General features: G+C 42.5%; 2 protein-coding genes across 3 annotated transcripts in view; both read right to left on the bottom strand.

Moving 5' to 3' along the window:
- The window catches only part of KCTD1 (potassium channel tetramerization domain containing 1), a 101,025-nt gene extending 77,793 nt beyond the window's left edge, over window positions 1-23,232 (bottom strand). Inside the window, exon 1 of one of the 2 annotated variants that reach the window (XM_066182240.1) lies at window positions 23,210-23,232. Coding sequence is in view for 1 of the 2 variants with exons in the window: in XM_066182226.1 (XP_066038323.1) it covers window positions 23,036-23,044 (9 nt within the window). In the remaining variant the exon portion in view is untranslated. Of the gene's footprint in view, window positions 1-23,035; window positions 23,072-23,209 lie in introns of those variants that run through there. The other variant, XM_066182226.1, reaches the window with a different exon arrangement.
- On the bottom strand, window positions 304-22,818 carry LOC136300547 (uncharacterized; the record flags this gene model as incomplete). Its single annotated transcript, XM_066203021.1, has 5 exons — window positions 304-504; window positions 2,336-2,440; window positions 18,785-18,897; window positions 20,056-20,163; window positions 22,377-22,818. Coding segments are annotated over 5 exons (969 nt in total), but the record flags the coding sequence as incomplete, so codon positions are not given.
- Window positions 23,233-24,510: the final 1,278 nt, after the last annotated feature.

Raw genomic sequence — 24,510 nt, 5'->3', positions numbered from 1 at the left:
CTATTGTAAATAAGGAAACAATCAAAAATTGTTAATAAAACTTCCCGCTTTGATGACACAATTGTTTTACAAAGTGATAAAAGAATGTATCTCTCAAGTGTGTGTAAAATGTTGCCAAATCACAGAACAGTACACAGAAATGGGCAGGGATTTTGTGTTATTGGCATAACCTGTTTGAAAACACTCGGCTGGATAATGACGACCAAACTTTTATCATGTGGAAATTACCTATTACTATAAAGCACCTATTACCTAATCCTCCAAAGTACTTCAAGAAACACTCCAAAAGCAAGAGAAGAGAATCTAAGACCACTGGTTGCACCTGTCCTTTTGCATCCAGCCATGACGAACATCCTTCTGTTCTGGGCTGACACTGCCTGGGTCGTCTCTGTTGAGTCTGCCAACAGAATAAGGCTTAGCAGATAGACTGGGGAAAGGAGAATTCAGTCTCAGCTGTTTGCAGTCATCTGAGAGCTTCTGGTGATCCATGCCACTCTGTGCTTGCTGCAAAATGCATACACCTTAGGGGAAAATATTAGTAATCTGGGCACAAGAGCTAAAAACTTTCCGGTAGAATAATCTGAATCACATATTTGGCTTAGTTTTCTCATGGAAGAAATAGAAAGTCCTCTTGCTCCATGAAATCAACCGTCATTCAACTAACTATTGTATTTTTAAAGAACATTCTCAGTAAACTGCAAGGATGCCAAGACTGCTGCTCTGCCCTAATGATTTATGTGAGACCTTAATGTTGATACAGAGCTCAGGGTGATGAAGATTTTCTAGGAGAGAGCAGGAACTCTAGAAAATCTACCACCACATTAGCAAAATTAGCAATGTTGAGGGGAACTCTTCTTGGACTCATGACAACTAGTCTGACCCATGAAAACTTCCAAAGTCATAACAGAGAGAAGTAAAATTTCACCATGGATATTTCTCTTGAGAAAAAATCTCCCCTACCCCACCAAAAAAAACCAAACCCAACCAAACCCCACAGAAACCCAGACCAAACAGATGGCTCTTTCCTCAAAAAGCATCCTGTCTTCCTCCTTTTGAACCACTGCCACTGTTACATCAGAAAAGATTTGCTACTGGGATATCAGGGTTGGGCTGGGTTAACCCAGCCACATGAGATGGAACAACAGTGAACAACAGGAAAAGGTGGGGGGATGGAGTTGTAGTACAAAAGGGTATGAAATAATTCTGAAATTACTCCCACTCATGTTGTGTTTTCCTCTAACTATCCCTATGTGCCGTCTAAGTTTGTTGGAAATTAGCCAAACCTTTAGAGCCCTAAAGCCATCCTATTGTCAAACTGTCTACAATTCTCCTAAATTTTGCTGAGAGGAGTATTTAACGGAGGAAGGTGTGGTCTGGCTGCCTGCAGTTTTTCCCATCAGCAGACACAGTGGATAGAAAGAATCACTGTAGGAGCATTCCTGTAGCCCTGATCCATTTATGTTCCTTTGGCACATGCAGGCATATTCATGAGCTCTATATCCAGAACAGGTGAATTATTCTCAGCAGTACAATTAAATTTGAACTCTGTTGTCCTAGTGAAGGGCAGTGGGGGACAGGGTTCAGGGCAAGAGCACATTTGACACAGAAAAGATAGGAGACAGATGCAAAAGAAACATAAAAGGATGCTGTAGAACCACATTTCCTTCATCCCACAGGTGACAAGAGCTGGGATTTGCCTCTTTTCCCTCCCAGCAGTGACTCTGCCTTGGTGAAGGCAGCAGCAGGAGCAAGTCTCATTTTCTAGGGCTTTGGCACAGATGATGTAGACTTGGGACCAGAGCTGATTTGCTCCTCAAGGCAATCTGCTGCCCTCAGCTGCTTCTGTGTTGCTAGAGCCTCAGGTCAGCTCTGTTCAAAGCCTCCTGCAACCTTCTCTCAAGACAAACTCCTGCAGTCACAGGCAAAGCCTAAGTAAATTTGCTGTGCCTGCAGAGGCAAGAGAGGATTTCTCCTGGGACACTTGGTAATGACTCCAAACAGTGGTGCCAAGCAGCCCGTATCTTGCAGTTACCTTCATCAGACAGGACCACTTCACCCCAAAGATGGCTGAAAGTGAACAAAAAGTTGTGTTTTAAGGCACACCAAGGGTTCTCTTATTTTCCGTTTTCACAGCTGTCAAAGGGGTACAAAATATAATAGCTTCTCTTTGTTTACTCCAGTTGAAAGAAACTAGAAATTTAATTTTGATGCCACTGTCAACAGTCCAGTCTTGAGCTGGTAAATTTGGCTGATAATTATCCTTGGCCTGAGATTCTTCTTTCTTATTCTTCTAATATAAACTCCTCAGTTTTTCCCCTCTTCCTTGTGCAGTTACCTTGTTACCCAGGTACCTGAAATGCCACACATCCTCCTCATTTATCCTCCGCCCTCTCCAAATCATGTCATTCTCCCATGCTCTCTCCTTCACCACCTGTTCTTCCTTTGAGAATGAGCAGAATTACATACCCATCTGCCTTAACTGTTTCCTACATTTCTGCTAGGAGAGATTGGGAAGATAAAAGACAGGGAAAAGTGGTGCAGAAAATACACTGAACTGATATGTCAAGCTACACTGAACGTGCGTTCTACAATCTCCTCCTGCTGCTTTATCTCTTCTCCTTTGCAGTTCTGTGGAAATCAGGAGGAAACCAGGAGGGAAAAAAAAAAACAACAAACCCAAAACAAAACACTGCATGGCTGTCAGCTTCAAAGCAGGAGAAAAGAAAAACCCCTTCCTCTCTGAGCTGTGATTACATCTCACGATAGATGACTTCCCACACTTCTCTGAGAGAATCCCTGGCTGCTCTCTTGTTCCTATGGGGCCACACAAACAGCTGAACAAACAGCAGTAATATCCGTGGGAAAGACAGGATGATTCTACCCATCTTTATCCAAGTTTCTTCATTTTTCTATAACCCTGACTGCCTCCTCAGGAGGTTCCAGCTCTTTACCTTGGCACACAGTGCCCAACAACTCCAATGCTCTACTCAAGGTGGCACCAAGCAATGCAATCCTGCCAGTACTGTAGTCCCTAGCCATGTGTGGGGGAATCTCTGTACTTTCAGCCATGTATCCTTGCTGGTGTTTGGGTAAAACAGTGCCCAGCTCTTGCTAATCTCTAGTATTCATGACCACATGATGTTCCAAAACAAAGCATGAAGGAAGAGATGAAGCCTGGATGATTTTTTAAACAGTGTATTTGGGAGTAGTCACTTAACTTCTGAGTCTGAGTTTTGAGACTGCAGTAATTTTCAAGTCCTGTTCTACCTTTTCCTTCTCTTGCTGCCTTATCCATTTATCCTCCACCCCAAACATAAAGGCTAAGTATCCTCCATCCCAGCCATAAAGGATGATGATTGTTTTTCCCTTTGAAATCCAGGAATCTCTTTAATCCTGGATGTGAGACAATGGGAAACATACTAGGAGGTGAAAGGAGAGGCTTGGCAACACAGGAGAGAATGCAATAAACCAGTTATTTCTTTTCCAATCATTAAACTCCACACCCTAGAGTTACTGGTCTTTATGGCAGCCTTGTCAAATAGAAAGAGACACAGAAAAGCAGAGGAGAAAGGTCCTATGTTTCCAAACTGATGCATGGAAAAGTTGCCAAATGATTGCATTTCATTCATTTGCCACAAACTGGGTTAGCTTTGAGCTTGAAGGAGAGAGAATAGCAGGTTTTTAAGTACTGCTTCTGGGTCTGGCATCAACATTTTTGTTGCCATAATGAGTCAGACATCAGAGGCAATACACATGAAAGGATGCAGGCCAATGCCCAGGCAAACAGAAGTGGGAAAGCAGAACTGAAAAATAAGTGCACGCGTCAGGGAAGAAGGACTCCATCCTCACAAAACTTTTGAAATGATAACCTCAATCTTCTTTATTCCATCAAATAAATTCACTTCAAAATAAACCCACTACCACCACCACCAATACAAAAACCCCTCTAGAATTCTGGGCAAGGTTAATTTGCCAGAGGCAGAGTTTGTTCTGTTAATTGCCATTTGCCATGTACAATGCCACAGTCCCCAAATGCTCTTGCACATTTCCCATCAGGCAGGCACACACACGATTAAGAACATTTGAGCAGTCATCCTTAGAACTGTGAAAAACATTAATCCTTAAATGAAGGGGAATCAGTATTCTGAGCCTCAGAAACCATGGCCTCAGATGCTCCTTCCCTTTGCCTTTAGCCAGGGCTCCTAAAAGGCTGTTGGATGATTAGGGGTAGATAACTGGCTCTGGCAACAGACTATGGGGTGGAAAGGGCATTGATAGAAAACATTTCAAACTCTGATTTGTACCCTTACTTGGGGGCTTCACTGGGAACTCAGAGCAGTCCAGAGACACATAATTGGCACTTTTCAACTGCCAAGTAACTCCCTCAATTGCTCTCTTATGCCTCACATTTCCACTGTCTTTTCTTCCTCCTTCCTTTTTCAGACCATCTTTTCTTCTCTGACTTGTCTTTCAACTTGTATCATCATTACCTAGAGAGTTGATGTGCGCTGCTTGGTGCTCTTCTTTACTATTCCGTTTTCTCTCCAACACTTTATCAAACATAATTGTCACAAAGAAAATATTTACTCCAAGAAGTTCCAGTGATCTGCTAATCAACTAGTACAAAATATTCAACTACAGAACTCTAAAAGATCTCCCATGTCCCTTCCTGTCCTCTGTTACTTGGCTTCCTTTACTGTATCAGGACTTGTCTGTTGACAGTTTTACTAATTTGATTGATTAATGGGGAACTTTTAATTTTGTTTTGACCAACAATTGTACTGACAGAATCTCATCACTGTTAGCCCCGTTGCATTGTTGTGAAGATGCAAGTGGACACCACCTCTTTGATCTTGGTTAGATCACGGAAGCTGCTTTCCATCTTGGGAACCAGAGCTGCAGAATTTTGTCTTGCAAAATTATGTCACATTAAAAACCTCTACTAAAGCACACAGAATTCAATAGCCATGTATATAACCCTCTGGTACCTCCATTGCTGTGGTGTTAGATGGTGTTGATGTGATACAAGCCAAAATGGTGAGGTCACTGCTCCAATAGGAACACAGTAATGAGGTCCAATATCCACAAGAACATGCACTTACATTATTGTTCTGGAGTCAGTTAATGATTAACATGGATTAACTCCTTGCGCCTTACGGACATAATATCAGGGTTTGTCAAAAATGTAGGGATACACAGAGACACTGTAGAGATTTTGGCATAGATTCTATTATTTAAGATGACATAGTATTGGAAAGGAAAGGTCTTACACAATATTAAAAACGTGCTGAATTCCTGACTCTGCTGCCAAGAATCAGCCATCATTTTACATGTAGTGCCTTGGTATTTCAGGCCATGCTTGCCTTGTGTGATCCCACGCATGTGCTGAAAATAAAGAGAACGTGATAAGGCAGCAGAAACATGATTCAGCTTTGATCTGAAAAGTGATCCTGACTCCCTTATGCTGCTGAGTGTTTGTGGGCACCAAAGAGAATATGGTAAGTTTGCTCAGCAAACTAGAGGTGTGGCATTAAAACAGGTTACCCAACACTAGAGCCTTCCATACAGCCGCAGCTAAAATAAATCTGTTTCCCCACTAATTAGCTGAAAGCCAGCATAGCTATGTTGCTTCTCCTACTGCCACATTTTCTTTTGCACTTAATGATCTAATCACATCCTCCTTTTTCTAGAGGGCCTTTGCCTCATTCAGTGCCCAGGATGGATGCGACTCATTGAATAGGCATCTGTAGTCTGACAGTTTGTCTTGGATTTGCCTGGAGCTGAAGATACATCCTTTGATTATATCCCTGGCTCTGCTGCAAAGTTTCTGTGTTAGGGTACTGGCCTAGTCACTTAAACCAAACAAAGTGGGAACAAAAAACCCTCTTCTTTTTTTGCTGTGGGTGTCTGATTGTAATGACTTGAGATCTCATTTGTGAAAGAGCTAAGTGCTCATTACATGAAACTGGGGCAGAATGCTGCAAAATGCTAAATACTCTGAAAAAGAGAGACACTCAGAGGTTCAAAATTAAAATTAGCAAGACAGTGTCATCCATGATCTCCCTGGACTTCCCTGCCTGTATCCAAAATATTTCTTTCAGCATAGGGAGAGTGTGACAGCAACAAGTACATATCTGGGAAACAGTAGTTTTAAAGTTTCGAATCCCCATTAGGACAAAAGCAAAACCATTCTCAGGTCTGAAGGGTGGACCTCTGTCTCATACAGGTTCCAGGTGTTTAGGCTTTCCTATGTAGTTGCTCAAACCAGCAGACCTTTGGTACTTCTAGATCATTTGTCCACTCAGTTCAATCAAGAAGGCTTTGCCCTTCATGACTTAAGCAAAACTGAAAAATCCCAGCAAAAAACTTCAGTTTTGACAGACCTTTTCTTGTCAGACAACAGTTTTGTACATATTTCCTGTCTGAACTGTTGACTATGGCAGGACTCTGGGATGAGCATGCCAGTCCCACTGTACAAGTTTATGTTTGCAAGAGTTGTTGTTCTGGGAGAAGTCAAATTAGGCTTGCAAAGGCATGTCTGAAGTTCATCTGAACTCTTCTGTATGAGCTACAGATGCTCCGCAGTTCCAGGGGAGCTCTCCTGGCTCAGGTCATCATGCCATTGTTCAGACACAGAGGGTGACCAATTTCCTTGATAAGCCCAGTAAACCTGGGCCATCCATCCAACCTCAAGGCCCTCAGGTTTGCCTGGAAGGCTATGCTGCTTCAGGCTTAAAGTAGTCAATGGATACACCATTACATAAACCATTTGAATGAAGCTGGCACCTATATAAATGTCAAAGCTTCTTCACATACATACATCCCTGTCCACACCAAATCTTAGTCTCTTCATCTTTAAGGAGAAGACAATGTGTCAGAAGAGAGATTACCTGCCCCTCAAGGCTGATGTCGAAGGGCAGCAAGGAGCATCCTAAGCAGCCCTATTTATTAGGCACTACAAAAGCAGGGGTAATCAAAGCTGTTCCAAAGAGAGGAGACACTCATCTCATCCTTCTTGGACTCCAGCCAGGTATTTCTATATCCTTTTCCAGCAAACCTTCCCACCTTTAGAAGACAACAAAATTTAGGCAAGACTACTAAAAGATATGGAAAGATTTCAGGAGGCCACAGCAGCAACTACAGCCTTTGCTGTCTGGGTTCTGTGCACACCACTTCTAACAGGGATCAGTGCAACCTGGTATTTAAATAATATTACCGTGGGAGCGGTTCTTTTCTGCAGCATGCTACAGTTTCTTGTGCAGTGTCAAATTTGGGATCATTTTGACATCTGGTCTGTGGCACTCATTCATCTGTTGTAACTGAGTGGGTGTTGGGTGGGGCTGGCAGGAGAGGCTTGTTTAAGTGTTTGTTTTCATCCTGTAGAGGAACAGCAGAGTCAGTTCAGTAATTAATTAAATAATCATCCTAAAGAAAAAAAAAAAAGAAAAAAGAAAAAAGAAGAAAAAAGAAGAAAAAAAAAGAAAAAAAAAGAAAAAAGAAAAAAAAGAAGAAAAAAGAAAAAAAGAAAAAAGAAAAAAGAAAAAAGAAAAAAAAAAGAAAAAAGAAAAAAGAAAAAAGAAAAAAAAGAAGAAAAAAGAAAAAAAGAAAAAAGAAAAAAGAAAAAAGAAAAAAGAAAAAAGAAAAAAGAAAAAAGAAAAAAGAAAAAAAGAAAAAAGAAATTGTGTGTGCTAATATTCTAAAGAAATGGTGAATAAGGCAGCTGGCACTTCTCACTGCTGAAATGTGAGGACATTGTTCCCATTTCTACTTGGTTCCATTTGTTGTAGGATGCCTTCCTCATTGGGCTGGCACTCTGGTTTCTATTCCTGACTCAGCCAATTGCCTCCTGGCTGAATATGGATAGGTCACTCCATCTTTTGTGCAGCAGTTTCCCTCTCGGGAAAATGCAGCCGAAGTAAAACACCTCCTTTTTTATAAACTTTGAAATCTGCTGGTAAAAATGCAACAGGATAGGTGGCCAATATCATTACTACCATTATATTAATCTGTGGTTATTCCATTCAAATAATCATAACTTTAGCTTTTGCTGTCATCTGCTCATAGCAAAAGAAAGGATCTGAGCACAGTGAAAACAAATCCACAACTTCTATGTGCTGACTCTCTGTGTCTTTTGGCAATTTGTTTCTCTCATTTCACTCAGAACAGAGCACAAAAATACTTCTCCCTTGTTTAACTGTGTGCTCATAATCTTCCCACCATTCACAAATGAATGGTGCACCAAGCAACCATGTCCTTCCCTGTGAGTGACTAGGGAATGTTCCACCTGCTCTGTTTTAACTTCTGGACAGACCTTGTCGTTCATTTCTTTGCCTTAGGACAGTGACTCCTGCTGTTCTGTTTGCCAGTCTACTGGGATGTAGTTGTGCTTTCTGTTTAGAAATCAGTTTTACCCTGCTCTGTGATCAGTTTACAGACTGAGAAATTATTGATAACACTTGAAAATGCCTTCAGTAGAACATCTATTTGCAAATGAACTAGATAACCACAGAATCAAGGGAACTCCCTATGTATAGCTAAATATAGTCATTTTTGTCCAGCGTGTCTAATTCTGTGAGGTTCTGACCACCTGGCACAGGCAGGGTTGCTCGGAGCAGCTTGCAAATTGCTATTTTGTGACTGGCAGATATGAATACCACATTCATTAATCCCAGAATATATTTCAAGATGTGCACTGAGCTATGGAGATTACACAGTCTGTGCTTGTGAACGGAAAACTGTGCGATGCGGCTTTTCACTTTCCTCCTTCTCCTTATCGTGTACACACAGCAAGATGTGTTAGCCTAGGAGTCTCTGTAAGAGAGTTTGTGGGAAGGCATTGAGTATTGAATGCCTTGTATCTGGTGGCCTCTAAAGCCTGGAATCTCGGGACTCTCGGAGCTTAGCAATTTTGCACCTAGGATTATCAATCCTGTTATAAAAAACAAAAGTCAAATCCTGGACTTTTAAACGCAGTTTCTTCTAAAATACTCTGTTAGAGAAGCATCCACTGGGGACACTGATTAAGAAGAACAAAAGGCAATCTCTTTTGTTTTTTGTTTTGTTTTGTTTTGTGTTTTGTTTTGTTTTAGATAGTAAAAAAAAAAAATCAGTGTTGGTAATATCACCCTCAAGATATCTACCATTTTACTCTTTGCCTGGGAAAGGTGGAGGAATTAAATGGATTTTATTTGTAGATCAGGTTAGGCAGAGAGGTTTCATATGATCATTTCTTAGCTTGCAGACTAAAGCATGTACTGTGTGTTGGAACTAAATTCATCTTCCATTTCTCTACTGTGATTTGTGTCATAATAAACTTTAAGTTTCTTCTCTAAATTATTTCCCTCTCTGTAATTTCCTCTGGTGACTCCTGGACCCTGAAGTGCCACTAGCTGCAAAATTACAGATAGGAGAATTTTGAACTTCAGTCATTCACAAGAGATTAATAATCCTGACATCCCACAAATATTGTGTTTGGTGTGAGATGAAAGGAACTTATTCACTGCTTTAATCATGTCTTATTCATTTCTATAAATGAGGATTTCTCTTTATTCAAGCATCTCTCCATTTCTTTCTTGCCCACTCCAGGACTGACAAAATTTCAAATAACTCGTAACAAAGTGAACACATTTTGCAGCAGAACATGATCACTGCAGGAGTAAGGGAAGGAAAATGCACAAGAGCAGTGAAAGGAACCTTTGGATTACAAAATTTAGTAATTTTTTTATAGAAAAAAATATATGAAGGCTCCAGTACATTTCTCCTTAAAACTGGATCACAGCTTTGTTGTAAGGCACTAAGTCCCATTTCTGTATGGTCTTTTCTTCTGTCTCTCTCCTAAGGACCAACCCCGGGTGTGCCAGCCCATGCTGAGCTGAATGATATTTGCTGTCAGTTACAGAATCTTCAAATCATAGAATAGTTTGGGTTGGAAGGAACCATCAAAGGTCATCTAGTTCATCCTGCACCAGGGAGTTTCCATTTAGTATCAAAATATAATTCTTCTTATCAGCTTTAGACTTTCTAGCTTTATGTTTCCTTTTGCATTTCTAATCTTTGTGAGATCATTGCCCTGGCTGGTTCAGTATGCAAAGGCAGGGAAATAGACATGGAAATAGGCAGGAGTGATGCCGCAGCCAGTTCTAGCCAAGAATTTAGAAAAGCTGAGTCTTCCAGGAATAACACTGCTTTCTTTTTTACAAACTGACACTGCTACACAAAAAAATTCTTAATATTGTGGCAAGCAAAACAAAAGATGGAATTTATTTTTCCAACTGTATTAATTATGTAATTTACTTTTATGATATGCTCCATCTCCTCTCTTAACAAACCAGCTCTTTCGGTGCATTTTGGGTCTGTTCTGTGTTTAAGTCTTGTTCAACAGGGTGACTAGACCAGTTCACTCGGGTGGGGACCTGGCTGTGTCAGGGGAGCCCCCTCTCACCGCCCTCCAGGTTCTGGTGCTGCCTGGAGCCTCTCCAGCTTTGCCCTCAGACGACGGAGCAACACTGCTGCCCCTTCCACTGCTGCTCTGCTCTTAGATGACAAAGAAAATAAGAGAGTTTAAGAGGTTTTTCATAACCTGAGAGTGTTTTCAGAGAACACAAAATATTTCCTCTTGTATTTGGTACTTTCTGTGTTAGCAAAGCAATAAAATTAATGTCACCTTCCTCTTCATCTCAGTTCATTTGGGTCCCCAAGTTTTTCAGAGTCATCTCGCCCTGGATGACCAAGGGGCCAGATGATTTTCCTAATGTTGTTACATTTATATGTCCCACCTTATTGTTCTGATAATTCACCAAAGGATTCTACTGCCTTCCTTGCCAACCTTTCATTCTTCATTCCTACAACACTTGCTTTGTAAAACAGATCTAGGGCAAAATTTTGTATCTCACTTCATGACTACTAGATTTCTTAACAACATCTTCTGACATAAATTATCAAAAACATTCTGAAAATTTCCTTAAACATTTATATTAAATGGTTCTGCTAATCACTAAGACCTTCAAGATTTTTTTAGGAAGTTATAAAAGGCATGTTTCACTGTTAATGGATCAGCCATGCTCAGCATTAAGCAGATTTTTAGTTTGCTAACTTATATTTCAACATTTTTTTCTTTTCCATTTGGTTGAGATGATCTTGATCTTAAAGTAAAATACATGCAATGTTCCCTTGCTTTGGTACAGCAGAATAGCCTATTTTTAAAGGAAACTTGCATGATTTTGTTAACAGCTATCAGTCTTGATTGATGCCATCTGCTCTGGGAGGTTTGTTACTTTAGCATGTCAATCCTGCAGTTTCTCTTCTGATACCTCAGTGTTTGACAGGCACCCATCTACAATAATTAAATAGAATATGTAGAGACTGACTGTATTTTCAATTGGTAAAGACTGATGGGAGGATGTGATCTAGTCTCTATAATTGTATCTTGTCATTTTTAACTGCCCCTTTGATCCGGCAAATTCACTAATTCTGTTTTAGATATTTAAATTTCTCGTTTGCTTGTAGAAATGTGTCTCTTTGCATTTGAAATATCCCATCAGGCCTCCTGTTTCCCTTCTTTCATTTTCCCTTGCCAGTTTACATTCCTGTCTTTTGGGTTAGCCAGGGCTAGATTTCCTTTTGCTGAAGGTTACCTGTTTGGTTCATCATGCTGTGTTTGTTTTTTCTAGCCTTCCTGCTTCCTTTTTGGTTTCAGGGTATGCATACCTTTTGTGATGCAATTATGGTATGCTTAAGTAGTTCCATGTTGAGGGCAAAGATTGTAATGCCTTCACTTCTGACTTCTCTGCACTTCTTTCCAACCCTCTCCTCCCTCCAACTGCAAGAAATTTAAAGGATTATATTTTAATGGCAGTGCAGTTCAAGTGTTATATTGTTATTAAGCTTCTATCTGCACCCCAGGAGGCTTTATATGATGTTTTGTATTTCTCATGTTTCACCAGTGTGGGGGGGTAATTGTGTATTAGCTTCTTTATTTAGGACTGGCCCAGACCCAAGTCTCTACACTTCTAGAAATTGCATTAAGTGCAGCTGTGACACAAACAAGCAACAAATACCATTTCAAATAAAGGTCCTGCCAAGGTGCTTTGAAGGGAAATGATAAATTCAGATTGGTCAGACCATTTGATGCTGTAGCGGGCTTCAGTGGGTTCAAGGGCATTAGCAGGGTTTTAGGAAAAAGTTGGGTGTGTTATCAGGCTGGTGCTCTCTAGAAAGGTCAGAGTTGTTTTGATTTTTTTACACCATGATCCTGTTAAACCATGTTTGCTAAACAAGAAACGGGGAAAAAGGAGTAAGAAAAATCCCGGTTTAAGACCAAGCGACACACATGCTTTGTTTTAGCACGTCTCTGCCATGGTAGGACAAACTGCTTTAATCAGTTTCAAAAACCATGCACGGCTCTGGAACCCAGAGGAAAAATAGAGGCATTTAAAGGAAAATGCCCAGAGCACTGAGAAGGGGAGAAAAGAGGATCAGGGAGGAAAGAAGGGACATCTTGCCTTCTGCTCACACACTGACAGGAGGAATATGATCTGTACAGGAAGTAAAAAATAGGGAAGGGTCAGGGAAATATGAACAAATGGTTTCCATGTAGATCCTGGTTATGAATGACACCAGGCCACTGGACTGCAAAGATACAACCAAATCCACACAGGTCCAGCTTAGACTGGGGGTCCCGGGGGGGCTCCAAGTTGGGATGACTGATCCAGTTCCATCCCAGTTCCCTTCCCATGACTGAGCATGGCAGCCAGGTGGGAGCTGTGCATCTTTCAAGCAACATCACCACTTTGGGTGTCTCAGGAGCACAGCAGGGCACAAATGCCACTGCACATGGTGGAGGCCACCTCAGAGAGAGTAGCACCAGACTTCAGCATGGTGGGATGAGGCCTGTTTGGCTGTGGATAACTGAAGTCAATGGAAAACTCTCCTTCCCGATATAAGTGTAGGATTGACAGAGAAGAAGTAGCAATCTCCAGCTTTATATTAAGTTCTCTGTAGCCATGGCAGTAAGACAACATTACATTCACTGGAATTCAGCTTTGAAAAGAGTTGCATAAAAGAAAATAATAGCACCACCATATTTTTTAGGAGAAAATGAAAGAAGAAAAATTTTTTTTTGAAACTGACCCTTGGCAGCCTGTTTAAAAGAGCTTGAAACTATCTGAACTACACAAGGGGAAAAAAAAAAGAAAAACATGCCCACGAGGGCTGAAAAATCACTTCAGTAATAGATGGCTTTTAACTTTACATCAGAAAATGTTTGGCAGGCGTAATTTTAAAGTGTTAGGAAAATGTGTGTGATGACTGCTTGGGTGAAAGAGCAAATGTAGTCCACAGTGAGATTTATCAAATGTTCACATAAGCAATCAGAATCTGGCAGGGCCAGCCGCCCGTAGAGAGGGGCAAAGAGGATCACAGCTCTAAACTTTGAAAATTTAATGAAGCCCACTGACTTCTCGCGGGAATTTTTTTTTTTAGCGTCTTCATGTGTCATGGGAATGCTAGTGAGCAGAAGGCTATGACAAAATGCCAGCTATAAGGCACAAGGGAAACAAAGCACTCCAAACCCCACCAAAATCCAAACCACCTTTTTTCTTTTTTAAAGCTGCAAACATTCTTGATGTCTCAACACCCCTGGGCTTCCTTACGTGTTATCCTTAACCACACAAACAACCCTCTTGACCTGAATGGGGTTATCAGGAGTCTTCCAGGATTGGCCTCTTTTCACAGAGACCAGAAGAGCACCAAATTTCCTGGGGCTTGCACAGGAATATGTACAGAGGCCTGAGCTCCAGTGGAAGGAGCAGACAGTGCCGTCTGGGGGATTCATGAAAGCAGGAGCTGACTATCTGTCTACAAGGGGAAAGAGGGACATCAAGGCAAAAAAAACCCACACCAAAACAAAACAAAAAAAACCCAAAAAACCCCCACCAAAACTAAAAACAAAAACAAAACAAAACAAAACAAAACAAAACAAAACAACAACAACAAAAAAAAAAAAGAAAAAAAAAAAGAGAAGGAGCTATGGGGCTGGGGGGAAATGCAGCTTAAAGAACAATGTAGCTCTCCTTAGTTTTATGCTACAAATATCTAAGCAGCATGCTTTTGTCATTCTGCTGGAATAGCATCCTATCAAAGTGTATTTTGCCAGCATCTTTTGTGGCACAAGAAGATTTAAAAAGAAAGGTTTTATAGTTTCAGACACCTCATAGATCTCTCCTCCCACTGCTTGACACATGACCCTTTTGCAGCAAGTGACGACACCTGGGAAGGTGTGTGCCTGGAAGATTCCTTGGAGTGTGGGGCTGTGACAGCAATGTACACACATCCAGAGTGCTCCTGGCTCCTGTGTGCCAGAAATGAGGCATCAAATGACACACACAGGCAGTAAGGTGCCCCAGACCTGATGTGGGCTTTTGGAGAGTGATAGAGGTGCTAGAAATATGTAACAGCCAGGCCTTGCTGAAAACGTCAGAGGAAGGAACCAGATGGGCAAGTCTTATGCTCCTTGTAAGAGCCTTGACAGGTTGTGGATAATCAGTTTGTGTAGACTGGAGGCAAGCCAGCAATACCTTGGTCTAGATCCCACACGTGGGAAATACGAGTGGGAGTTAGGGGTACCTTGTGTCTCCCAGGAACAGGCTGTATCCTACATTTAAAAAGTCAGAATTTGATCCTACTTTTTCACTTCCATCAGGACTGTGATGACTTTCCAAATTCCCAAGGATACATGAAAGTATTATGTCTGTTAGATCCAAATTGTTAGTAACTCATACTTTCCATATGAAGCTCACCATAAAATAACAAAAAGAAATTACTTAATTGAATATGTTTGGAACCTAATATCAGAGGAGTGTAACAAATAGGAAACAGTCAAGCACCATACAATCAAAGAGTTAGGGAGAAGTTACAAATTTCAACACACATGCAGCTGTCTTGTGGAAAAACAATCAAACCCACTACATTTAATACGGCTACGCATCTAGAATAATTTCCATCTAGACACGGAGAAACACTTAACATATTTTGCTTGAGATTTCCCTGTTATATTTTCTGGAACTAAAAGGGAAACTGTGAAACCCTGCAGCCAAGTGATTAGTCTAAGGTCGTAGGGCAGGAGATCTGGAAGAAGAACTGTGGGGTCTCAGTAATATACTTTAACCACAAGACCATCCTTCAGTCTTTTTCACGCTGATGACTTTGAAACTAGCTTTAAAAGATCCAGTGAGAAGCAAGATGGGAGTGATAGATAGCTACACTAGATAGCCAAAGGCAACAAAAAAGATTAGAGACATGTGGGGGTATTTCTAAACAAAAAGATTAAAACCAGAACTATTTCATTTAGAAAGGAAAACAGTAAAAGATGATGGAGTTGAGGTATGTAAAATAATGAATGGTGTGAAGGAGAAATCAGATGCCCTTCATAAAACAAGAGGGCACCTAATGGAATTTAAAAAGGCATTAGCTTATAAATGAATAAGAATATCAGTCTACAGCTTATCTCTCAGCAACCTGTGGAACTCTCAGTTGCAGGACATTGATGCAAATACTTGAGGAAGACTAAGGAAAAAAGGAAAGTGTACGCAGCTAGTAATAAATACAGATTTTTGAGTTAAAGAAAATGCTTCTTCAAAGCCACAGTTTTCCCTGAAAGAACCACCTTTCTTCCTGAGAAAGACCTGTTTTATTCCTGAGCAGAGTTCTTTCCAAACAGGAATGCTCCTGCCTACTGATTTCTCAGGAAGTCTCTTCCTTGAAACAGCATTACCAGCCTTAGAAATTCACTTTTCTGCTAATAGCAAAAATCATGTCCTTACTTTGCCTCCAGGAATTCCAAGCTATTTTTTGTACCACAGAGGCCACTGTAAGGAAAAGCTGGAGGATATGGAAGGTTGCACTTTCTTATTTTGTCTCTCGGCTCACATCTGCAGCCATCTTGAACTCCACTGCTTCTGTCCTCCTTCTGCAGAGCCAAGCTGCAGATCCATGTAAGATTCCACCTGGATCTCATCAGTGTCCATCTCCCGAATGCCTAGAATAAACCCATTGGCCTTTTGTTTGTCCACACAGGATGGAGTCCTACCTGCCCCAGCTCTCCCTTTTGACTCTGAATTCCTCCGCTGGACTTTCTCCAAGGCTCTTCCTAATTTCCTTGCACCTTTGAGCCCCCTTTGACAAGCAGGGTGTAAATTGTCCTCTGCCAATTCATTCAGCCCTTTTCTCATTTTCTCCTGGAATGAATGGTCTTCATGCCTTCACCTACAGCCACCAGCTGGGACAGCTGCCCTGACATCACGACAGTCCCTCTCCCATACAGATGTTAAGCCTGCCAACCTCCATTCCTGCCATCCCGCTTAGAGCAGAACAGGCTGCTATAGATCCATGGTGTCAAAGCTGCCCGTCACCAGCAAACCAGGAACGTCTGTTTACCTTCTGTGAGTGGTCCTAAGCGCCTGGATTATCTCTCCTTAGTGTTTAGAAAAGATTTGGTGTAATGGGTACATAATGGGCTACAGAAATGATAACGATCTGTGAATTATTCAGCACTGGTCCCTTGTGCTGAAGGAATGGCCCATCAATCTCTCTTAGGGCAACTTAACTAAACCTCCAGGTGAGTCTTGCCTTGTTTTGAAAGCGATCCATGTTGAGGAGAGCCGCATCCTATTTTAGCTAGAGACGCCCATTTCATTCCATTCCCTCGATCCTGGCGAACCGGGCGCTCCTCCCTCCTTCCCCCGACAGCTCTGTCCTCATGCCGATGGACCTGAATTCCCCTTGTGAGCTTTGCTACGCATCTCTTCCACCTAATGCCGCCGCCAACTTCAGTCCACAGAGGGAAATAAAGCCGTTTTAAGGCAAAGTGCCCTTAGGAAGTAAACTTTCAGCTACTTTCAGCTACTTCGGCAGCCCCTGGATTCTCTGGTTTCCAACAGTTATTCGGAGTTACACTCAAAGCCTGCCGCTCCTCTCCCCTCTTCTCCCTGCTCTCCTGGCAGCACGGAGAGCAGGAGATACTATTAATTGTTTGAATGCCTGCAGTGCTCTGCTGCAGGAGGGGAGATGGTCCTGCCCCACCAGGATTTATAAATCGGGCATGCAGGCAAGTTAGCCTGCCTGGGTGTCTGGATGATCGAGAGGATGTTTTTAAGTTACGTTTGTAAGAAAGTGAGGGAAAGAAAAAAAAAGGGCTTTTTGCTCATGTTTCTTCGCTAAATCTCCCCTCTCCTTCTTATAGAATGTGTTGAAAATAAAGTGAATGCCACTAAATAAATCATAGGAAAACCGTAAGCATTAAAGGTCTAACATGGGGGGAAAAAGAAGAACTATAGAAAAAGAAATAGTTTTGCAGCTGGAATGAAAATAAACTAAGGATCCTATGTGGGGAGCAAATCCTCCCATTGAGAAAACTTATGCGAAATTTTCACTGATTATAAAAACAGATATTGATAGGTTTTTTTCTGTGAAAAATTCAGTGTTTATAAAAATGTTTCTGTCACTTGACGTTTTTCAAATTTCTATCGAAGGACCATTCAAAATAAATAGTGGTTTTCAGGTGTGGAAATTGATTTGTGACACCCCCACACACATATATAAATGTGTATATTCTTTCAAAAAGCTTACTATTTTGTCCACTGACAGAAATGTTGATGAAAAAAAACTTAGTCAATCATAGCCTATTGGTCACAACTAAGGTCACTGAGGTACCTTTTTGGAAATATTCTCCAAGCAGCCCAGGTTTCAAAGGTATGCACAAAACAGAGTATTACCAAATTTAAGGTCTCACTTTCAATGCCGCATCTTCTAGACAATGCATCCCAAAGTGTTCTGGGAAACTACTGCCTAAACAGGCCCAGTTTATATCCATGTTTATTGTCATTTAGCTTTAACAGCTACTTCTCTCCTCTGTGGGATTCACCACCTGTGTGACTTCACAGGGAATTTTCATATCACTTTGCAGACTACACATTGCTAAAAAGGACATTCAAGCCTCTTCCAGTCTCCTTCCATAAGACAGACTGTCCATACCCCAGTCATCCTTCTAACTGTGGTTCCAGCTTAATCTTGCCTTCTTCAAAGATGAACACTTGGAGATGCACACTGTGCAATAGATTAAGTTTCACCCGTGACTTACACAGAAATATTAACATTTCCTCATGTCTGCTGGAGATATTTTGCCTCGGACAACCTCCCATCATTTCTGCCTGATCCAATCACGATGTGGCTTCAGAGATCATCTGTGAAAACTAAAAACTGACGGGTGAGGTCTGACAAAGGTCCTGCAGGGGGTAGGACCTTTGTCAGGTCCTACAGCAGTAGGAGACAGTTTTGTTCCCACACCAGCAGCCTGTTAGATAGTGGCAACCACAATCACAGAGTCAGAAGTGGGATGCACACGCCTGTGACTCTGTCCTGCAAATCACCCAGAATTACACCAGGGAAAATAAGGGAAAACCCAGAGATGCCTGTACTGAACCTGAGGTTGAGGCAGAACTGAATCATAAACACTGGCTGAGGGGGAAGAACCACAGATGTAAAGGTCTTGTTTGAGAAAGAGAAGCAGAAAGAGCCATTAACCTGTGAGACAGAACTCCTTCTCCTACCACCTTCGAGCAACCCTGCTGTTCAGAGGTGGTTTTTTAGTTTGGGGGGGTTTCTTTAAGGCTGTTCCTTATCCATGGGTGCACTGAGCAAGGAAGGCTAGCTGAGTAAAAGCCACTAAATAATTTGTCAGGACGAGCTGCCCTTTGCCCCAGCAAGCACTTCTAAACTTTGTATCCCTCACCCGCAGACTTCGGCTGTGTACAAACCACCTCCAAAGCCGCATCTGCACGAACCTGCCAACCACATCAAACCGTGCCTTGCATCGCCAGTGGGGGTAGGCAGCAGGATGTGGAGCTGTCAAGAAGAGGTTATCAGGTGAGCCATTCACTTCATAAACACGGGATTACGACTGAACTTTCTACAGCATCACCTTTGGTTCTTTTGGATATGGTCATTTGATTCCTGGATTAAAAGCATGATTAAAACACATATTAGAGAACCCAAGATTACTAAAGCCACAGCATACATCATCAGTATGGAATGTGCTAATGGCTTTCACTTCAAAAATTTTTTGAAGGTGTTATCAGCTAGGAAGATAGTAGCTACTCCCTTCTCCTGCCTATAGACATTCTCTAAACATATTCAACTTAATTTACCAAAGAAGTAGAGAAAAGAGCTCTCTTCCTGCATGAGTAGTAAAGGTGGGCGAAATAAAAATGAAGATGTACATTTTATATTTGTCTCCTTCTAAAATCAAACTTCTTTCTTAAAAAAGATATGTGTTCTGTGGAAAGTTGGACAACAGAAATCTGTATTTTAACACGGAAAAACAAATTAATGCTTTGTGACACAACACAGAAGTCAATGGCACTATACCAGAGATGAATTTTACCCAGGCTGTAAAAAGAAAACATAAATGCAACACAGACCAACAGAAAAGATTCCATTTAGAGAAAGAATTATGTTTCTGTCAGAAAAAACCCCAACAACTAACTAAATTTATTTCCTGGAAGGAGATCCAACTTGGCTCCACTGCAACAGCGTAAAAGGATCCAAAATAAGTAACAGCAGGCATCTCCGCTAAAATTTGCTTCTGATCAACATTATTTTTCCTCTGGAACAAGAGAAGAGTTGAACACGTACTGCAAGTGAGGCACAGTAGTTTACTGCACAGAACATGAGAAAGGAGGCTAAAGCTCTGGCATTTAAAACTCTGCTCAGCCAGGGAGCCAGCACAAGGTCTTAAACCAACCACATGCCCTCTGTGGAGCTAATTCCCAACTCAGTGCTTTCTATTTCAGACATATAAGCTCAAATTGGAGGGGGGAGGGGATGGAATAGTCTTAATTACACCCAAATTCTACGCCTGCTTCCCCACACACGAGGATGTCATGTCAGACCCTCACCGCAGCAATGTCAGCTCCCTGAAGTACCAGCATCTTACTAAATTCATCGGATGACAGGAAAGCAGGAACTTTATACTGTGCTTTAGCGGTGGCAGCTTGTACATACCAGCACACATTAATAAATGAAGAGTAAAGCACCACAACCACACTCTGTACATCTGTGTCTGCTTTATGGTATCCTGAAAATATTTGTAAAGTAGCTGGAATATAGACAGCAGAAATTATCCCTTCCCAGCTAAGCTCATGTGAAATGCCATCTGACTGTGACTGGCAGATCTGGTATTTTGTTAATTGTGAGAGACCCCACTTTGAATAATGTACAAACATTCGTTATGATCAGTGAATATTTCCCTTCACATCGCATTTTCTCCATACATAAACTTACCATAATCCAATAAAGAGCCTATGTGAGCAAGTCTTCTACATGCAGCCTTTCCACTACACAGGGGAAAGCCTGGCTGCTTTTGCATACGATGTTCATGCAATTTTTCATTTCTGCCTGAGTGAGATCTGCAACGAATGGAAGGGTTCCTCACGCAAAATCTTACGGTGTTCTTAGGGTGTTCCAACATAAAACTGAAGGTTAGGTTTCATTCACAGACATCTAGTAAGAAATGCTTCTCAGAATCCAGTAACAAAATCTGAACTAGACATGAGGAAATCGTACATTAAAAGAAACCCACAATATCAAAACCCAACTAGGGAACTATGCTGAGGTGACAAATGAAATTGTGATGGGGGAAAAAAAAAAAAAGAATAATCAAAAGCCAACTGAGTCCTAAAGTTTCACAGTAATGTGTCTTTCAAAAGTGGATGTACACCAAATACTCCCCCAAAAATCTTGCATCTAATTCACTCATGGCATTAAGTCAGTGTTTCTAAGGGACAGAGAAGCACATAAGGTCCAAACTTGACTTAAATCCAGAAGAATTCCACTGAAATCAGTGGTTACAGCAGTGCAAATCAGCAAGAGATCTAAATCTGTCCTAGCTGATTCCAGATCTATCTTTTATTTGCTATATGGCTTCAGGCAAGTCAGTGACCTTCTTTTTATTTCTCAGTTTCTCCATCCGTAAAATGGTGATAATATTGTTGTAATACATGAAGATTGGGGGGACTAATTAGTTCTCTAACAGAGTCTGGATATGGAAATTTCCCAGGATCAATGATTTTTAGTCACCTCCATCATTTTTATTGACTCATTGTAACCTTAATACTTGGCTTTTTGCTTGCTTGCATGTTTCTCTTTTAAAAACCACAAGCCATAGCCTGGTATCCTTATTTAAGTTTTATGCTGTTTACTTCTATGGGAGGATTCACATGAGAAAACCGAGCACAAAATTTGGAATTGGCCTCAACAACAAACGGTGAGGCTATTTAAAACAAAACTCATAAATCAGTGCATGAAATTAATACCGTTTACGTTTTTTTTTCCAAGAGCACAGTTTATTAACTGATGCCCAAACAACCAGGGCACAAACAAGAAAGTCGCAAATCTTTCTTCACCCTGATTTGAGCAACGCACGCTGCACTGGCATTTGAAGGGACAGCCGGTTTTGTTCAAACAGTTAAAGCGGGGAAAAAATAAATAATGAAGAACAACCCAACCTGAAAACACCCTAACGTCTGACAGCTCTGAGAGGGACCTCTAGCGTGTGCTAGAACATTTTGTGTTGTGCTTCGGGCGCAATTAATACACCAAAATCACCGCAGTCATTTTGAACGGGCAAAGGCAAGTTTCGCCAAATGCCTCCGACCCGCGGGGCCTGCATCCTTCCGCGGGCCGAGCATCCTTCCGCGGGCGCTGCCGAACCCCACCCGCAACTATTAACCTGACACTTTTTTTTTTCTTTTCTTCTTCTTCTTTTTTTTTTTTTTTTTTTTTTGTTTTGTTTTTTTTTTTTTTTTTTTTGTTTTTTTTTTTGTTTTCACCTGCCGGACTCGGCGTGCGCAAGGAACCAACTTCCCCAGGTCACCCCGGAGTTTCCCCACTGCCCAGGTCCGCAGCGCCCAGCCCCCTTCCACGGCCCCCGCGGCGCTCGGGGGCAGCTGAAGCTGGAAAGTTGCGTTCCAGGCCCAGCCTTTCCTCCGGGCTCGTGACCGGGAACAACAATTACGGGAGGCACCAGCCGCACCGCGCTCCCCCCGCGCACCGGGCGCTGCCTGCGGGCACCGGGCGGTGCTGCCCATTCCTTCCCTTCCCTTCCCTTCCCTCCGCTCCCCCGCCGGCCGGGGAGGAGCCGCGCTCCTCGGCAGCCCCCGCCGCTCAGGAGAGGGAAGCGTTTCGCCCATCTTTAATTCTCCAGAACAGTCCGAGCACGCTCGGTGCCTGCAGGGTACGCTCATATAAACTTGTACCGCGCTGATTGGAAACAGGCGGGGGGCGGCTTGCTTTCTTCTTTCCTTTTTATTTCCCTTTTTTTAAATTTTTTTTATTTGATTTTTTTTTTTTTTTTAAGCCGGCCGTCCCGGCTCCCTCACCCGCGCCGGCGTCGGACACAGGGGACGGGGCAACGCTGCCGGTCCCGGGGGGCACCCGCGGTGCTGGCGCGGAGGGAGCGCGGCCGCGGGGGGAGAACCGCGGGGCCGCCCTTCCCTTCGCCGCCCCGGCAACAAAGGGCGCCGCGGGGGGCCCCGGAGGGGGCGCGGGCACGGGGGAAGGAGCCTCCCGCTCTCGCACAGACACATACACACAATGGCGGCCCCCTCCTGCAGCCCGGCAGGAGGAGAACAATGCCGGGCGCGCACCCCCAGCGCGGAAACACTCACGTTTGACTTGAACGCGTCCCCCCCCGCCCCGCACACGCCGCCGCCGCCCCGAATCCCCCCATCGCGGCGGCGGGGAAAGGAGGCGCCCCCCGCGCGGCCCCCTCCCTCCTTCCCTCCCTCCTTTCCCCGCTCGCCGCCGCTCCCCGCCCGCCTCCCCGCGGCGCTGCGCGGGTTGCGCGGGGGAGCGCGGCGGGCGAGTCGGCCGCGCCGCGTCCCCGCGCGGGGTGCGAGCGCCCGGCACATGCGTGGAAGCGAGAAGCGCCCGAGTCCCTCCGCACCTTCCGCTGCAAACAACAACAATCCCGAGCAGCCCTTACCTGGAACATCGGAGCCGCCAAAGTGTCCCTCTTTTTTTTTTTTTTTTTTTTTTTTTTTTTTTTTTTTTTTTTTTTTTTTTTTAACCCCCCTTCCTTTTTTTTTTTTTTTTTTTTTTTTTTTTCTTCTTCCCCCCTTCTTTCTCCCCTTCCCCCCCCCCCCCCCCCCCAACTCACACTTCCGATATTTCTCTCTCCCGGCAGCGGTCTGCTCTCCTCGCTACACCAGAGAGAAATGCAATAGCTTGGCTAAGGTAGACAGAGCAAAATACAGAGAATAGTTGCTCCAGGGCTTTGAAACCCCTCAAGGCAAGGATCAGGATACAATTAGCTCATGTCTCTACCTCCAGTCTGAATCAATCTCCGAAATAAAAGTTAAATTAAATTAACTGATCACACGGGCACAAAATTGATCTCCTTCGAAACGTGCATATAGAAAGATATATATATATATATATATATCTCGTGTGTATTTTTTTTTTCGGATTTTTTTGGTAGAAAAAACAGTCTCATTCCAGCCTACAACTTGCTTTTTACTCTCCTCTTGCACAGAAAAGCTGATTTTAATCGTTGTGATTAGTTTTGATGTAACGTTTCCGCGGGCGATTTCTGCAAATGGATGGAGTGTTTCTTTGCCAGAAGAGGGAAAAGCAGCAGATGATGATAATTATAAGGATTGTTGGTTGTTTCTTTCTTTCTTTCTGTCTCTCTCTTTCTTTTTATTTGTATTTAGATCTGTCTCTTCACTTTCCCGAGTTGACCTGACATTGCCATTGCACTAAGGTCGCACAACTTGTTGATTAGGATCACCTCCCGTTTTGATCGAGGGATATGGGATAATTTGGCAGTGGAGCAACACATTTTCTGTTCCCTTGGCTATATAACTTCCCAAATGACGTGTATAAAAATAAGCACATGGAGTCTGCTTTGCCCCAATCAAGTCTGAATCAATGCCTGGGGGTGATACACAAACTCATTTCAAATGTTCAACCATGCAGAATTGCAAAAAGATTGAAGGAGCTGCACTGCATTTTTAAAATTTTTATATATGTCTATCTATATTTATATTTTTTTAAGCGGCAAAATTAAAAAAAACCCCACAAATCCGTGTAAGCAAATCCAGGAATTTACCACTTAGGTTCATGTGACATCTCTCCAAATGCTACTAACTTTACTTCTCCAGTTACCCAATAACAATGGAGCCTTGCCTTTTTAATTTTCTTTACCCTGCAGTTTGCAGCTGCCTTCTCCTGAAGATAACGAAACGGTGAATAGACAGATAATTTACAAATCTTATTCTTGGTCATTTTTCCCTTATTCTACCTTTCTTCGCATCGCACTCCACTATATATTGCTTTGTTCAAAGCTACTGTGCATAGAAGCTGTATTAATTTGTTGTTGTTCTTGTTAGAGTAGACTATTTTGTCATAAACCCACGGGTCACCTCCCATTAGTGTCACATCCTCGCTGTATACTTT

Source organism: Chamaea fasciata, unplaced genomic scaffold (assembly GCF_029207755.1).
Source record: "Chamaea fasciata isolate MVZ Bird 193981 ecotype frontalis unplaced genomic scaffold, bChaFas1.0.hap1 SCAF_1, whole genome shotgun sequence".
NCBI lineage: Eukaryota > Metazoa > Chordata > Aves > Passeriformes > Sylviidae > Chamaea > Chamaea fasciata.
The sequence above is the reverse complement of the archived record's forward strand: the minus strand, read 5'-3'. Positions and strand labels throughout refer to the sequence as shown.